Below are 2,890 nucleotides of genomic sequence, written 5' to 3' on the forward strand. Positions count from 1 at the left end.
CGGCTGTTTCTTGTCTTTTGATATTTATTTATTTGTTAACTGGTACTCAAAATATAAAATTGTCCATGTTATAGTAAACAATTTATTGTTTCAATATACATACAATTTATATAATGCATCCATCAGCATAAGGCACTAATATTCTCAAATGGGTATTAACTCTTTATGTATATTTTTTACTTTTTTCATTCTTTTTTTTTTTTTGACTTATCTTACTGGTTTGCACCAGCACAAGGTTTTCTTCAATTTCTTTTTTGTCCTCTGCCTGTTCTAATTTTGGTGTTCATAATCATCCCTTTCTCAGCCAATTCTGGCATCTGTTAACAATAATTTCCTCCTAAATTTCCTGAGGAGGACTACTGCTGAATATATGCATGAGATCCTGTAGATCCTGTAGTACTTACAATTCTGTGAATATAACGATATCTATATGCTATTTTCCACACACGACATAAATCCATTCAGTAGGTTTTCTACATTTTCTTGGTCTAATCATCAGATCACTTACACTTAATTTGTTTTGTTTCTCTAGAACACTATTGTCAAAGTTATTCTAGTGAAAGAGGAAAAAATATTTCTCTTTGCTCTTTGTCCTACTGATTACAATACCTCGAGATTCAAAGCCTCTGGGAGGATTGATGTGTGACTGGCATTGCAAGCTTTCCCTTCTTTTCATTAACAAAATACTCACTTGCCATATTGATTCCAAATGTGTTAAATCTTTTTACCTTCTATTGATGAAAGGTAATTTGCATATGTGCAGCAGTAGCACAATTTGAAGAATTGAAATTAGCTCAAGGATTGCTCAAGTATTGATGCTTATCGATCTACTTGTCAAATTGCTTCAGCACATTTAGCACTGTAAGGCATATGTTTCATTTTTTAGATTTATTGTATACTTTCTATTTTCTGTAGCAGATAATCTTAGAGTGGATGATGTATAAAAGAAAAGTATCATTTTTTTCTTTATTCACAATTCTGTTGATTTGAAGTCCAACATTCAAAAATTGTATCTGGGGGCTAGAGAGTTGGCTCCGTTGCTAAGAATACTGCCACTCAAAAACAGGTAATAGTTTAACAACATGGAACTCCTCTTGATTTGGATCATGCACACACATTTCTTTTTTTTTCACAGTCCATAAAGGCTTTTTATTTATGTTTTACATCTCTAGAAAAAGAATCCCAGGATTTTCCCTCCTGTGTGCTTTCTTCTTGCCTCTTCATGGTCCATGATGCCAGCTGAAGTGGTCAGTACAATGAAACCAAACTGATGGGACAGGAGCAGATTGTTCTGCCATTTTTCTAGGCCTTTGAGTTGCACATCAAATCTAGGGCTTATCACTCCACACTTGTTCAACCTGCCTGTGAGGTTCACGACGATCTTCCCAGCTCTGTGGTTGTCAATGATTTCAAATTCACCGATGTAACAGTGCTTCATCATCACTGTTAGGAACCAAACGATGACTTTGGAGTAGGGCCTGATGACGACCTGGCGTTTGCCTCTCTTCTCTGCATTGTTGATGCTCTTGAGAGCGTTGACCAGGACGTTCATGCGCACCATGGTGGCGGTGCAGGAAGATGGCCGAAAGGACACATATTTCTTTTAATCATGCATTTTACAGTCTGAGTGCCTATCTTACACATAGCACATAAAACATTCTCTCTCTCTCTCTCTCTCTCTCTCTCTCTCTCTCTCTCTCTCTCTCACACACACACACACACACACACACACGCACACACACACACACACTCACATATACACACTCAAATGTCACAATAAACAAAAATGTATGAAAAAGTTTAGCAACCTGTTAAAAATTTATGACCACAACAAAATGAAGCTTTGTATGAAGCACAATTGAAGAATGAGATAAATTTATTTTCTCAATAATGACTCGTGAATTTAAGCAGATTCTACTCAGTCATTAACTATCTATTTCAGAGTCATTATCTATTTCGGAGTATTAGTGGTAGGAGACCAATCTGACCGAAATTATTTTACGGTACCTGCTCAAGAAGGCAAGTATTTAGTAGGGATGACCCTTTGGCAAAACCCTTTATTCACTATATTATTTCTATTATACTAATAGTAGAAGCAAAATGCCTTATGTGAAAGGAGATGCACAGTTAGCAAAGGTCTATATACTCTAAGCCTATCAAAGAAACTAAACAAACACCAAAGTACACCGATAGTAAGCAAACTCCTCCTTTAGGTCCCTTGAAATGCTGGCCCAGGCAATAATCTGAAGACTTTGAGTTGCCTTACAATCATGTGTCCCACTGTCACTCAAACTGTATCACTTTGCCTGGAAACACATTACTCTGGTGATGTGGGAATGTCATATATCATTCTGTTGATTTCATTGGTTAAGTAATAAACAAACTGTTTGGGTGGAAGAGGAAGTGAGCTCAGACTGACAGCTCTGCTCTCTGGAGCAGAGACACCATGCTCCCCTCTCCTGGGAAGATGCAAGAGCTCTGCTCTCTGAGAGACACGCGATGAAGCTCCGACCCAGGATGGACGTAGGCTAGAATCTTCCCGGTAAGACCGGTGCTCACAGATTATTAGAGATGGGTTGATCGGGATATCAGAATTAGCCAGTAAGGGCTAGAGCTAAAGGGCCAAGCAGTGTTTTAATGAAACAATTTGTGTGTTGTTATTTCGGGCATAAGCTAGCCGGTGGCGGAAGTTGGGTGGCAGAATGCAGCCCCACAGCTGCCACTACACTCTGGTATTATTTAAATTCTCGAGAGGCCCTTTATTTGATTGACTAAAAGGCCCAAAACATTGACACTCCTGTCCTTCATTTTGGGAATACATAACATAAAGACTAGATTTTGGATCTTAAAATCCATGCAAAGATCCTGGTATTTCACATAATATTGTAGT

General features: G+C 38.0%; 1 protein-coding gene across 1 annotated transcript; it reads right to left on the reverse strand.

The window, feature by feature from the left end:
• Window positions 1-1,168: 1,168 nt before the first annotated feature.
• On the reverse strand, window positions 1,169-1,561 carry LOC121465423 (40S ribosomal protein S15a-like). The gene has a single exon (XM_041678668.1). It carries the CDS (start codon window positions 1,559-1,561, stop codon window positions 1,169-1,171), a length of 393 nt encoding a protein of 130 aa, XP_041534602.1.
• Between the last annotated feature and the right edge of the window lie 1,329 nt (window positions 1,562-2,890).

Source organism: Microtus oregoni, unplaced genomic scaffold (assembly GCF_018167655.1).
Source record: "Microtus oregoni isolate MIOR12 unplaced genomic scaffold, Mior012 000030F_ref0000283, whole genome shotgun sequence".
In the NCBI taxonomy this organism is placed as follows: domain Eukaryota; kingdom Metazoa; phylum Chordata; class Mammalia; order Rodentia; family Cricetidae; genus Microtus; species Microtus oregoni.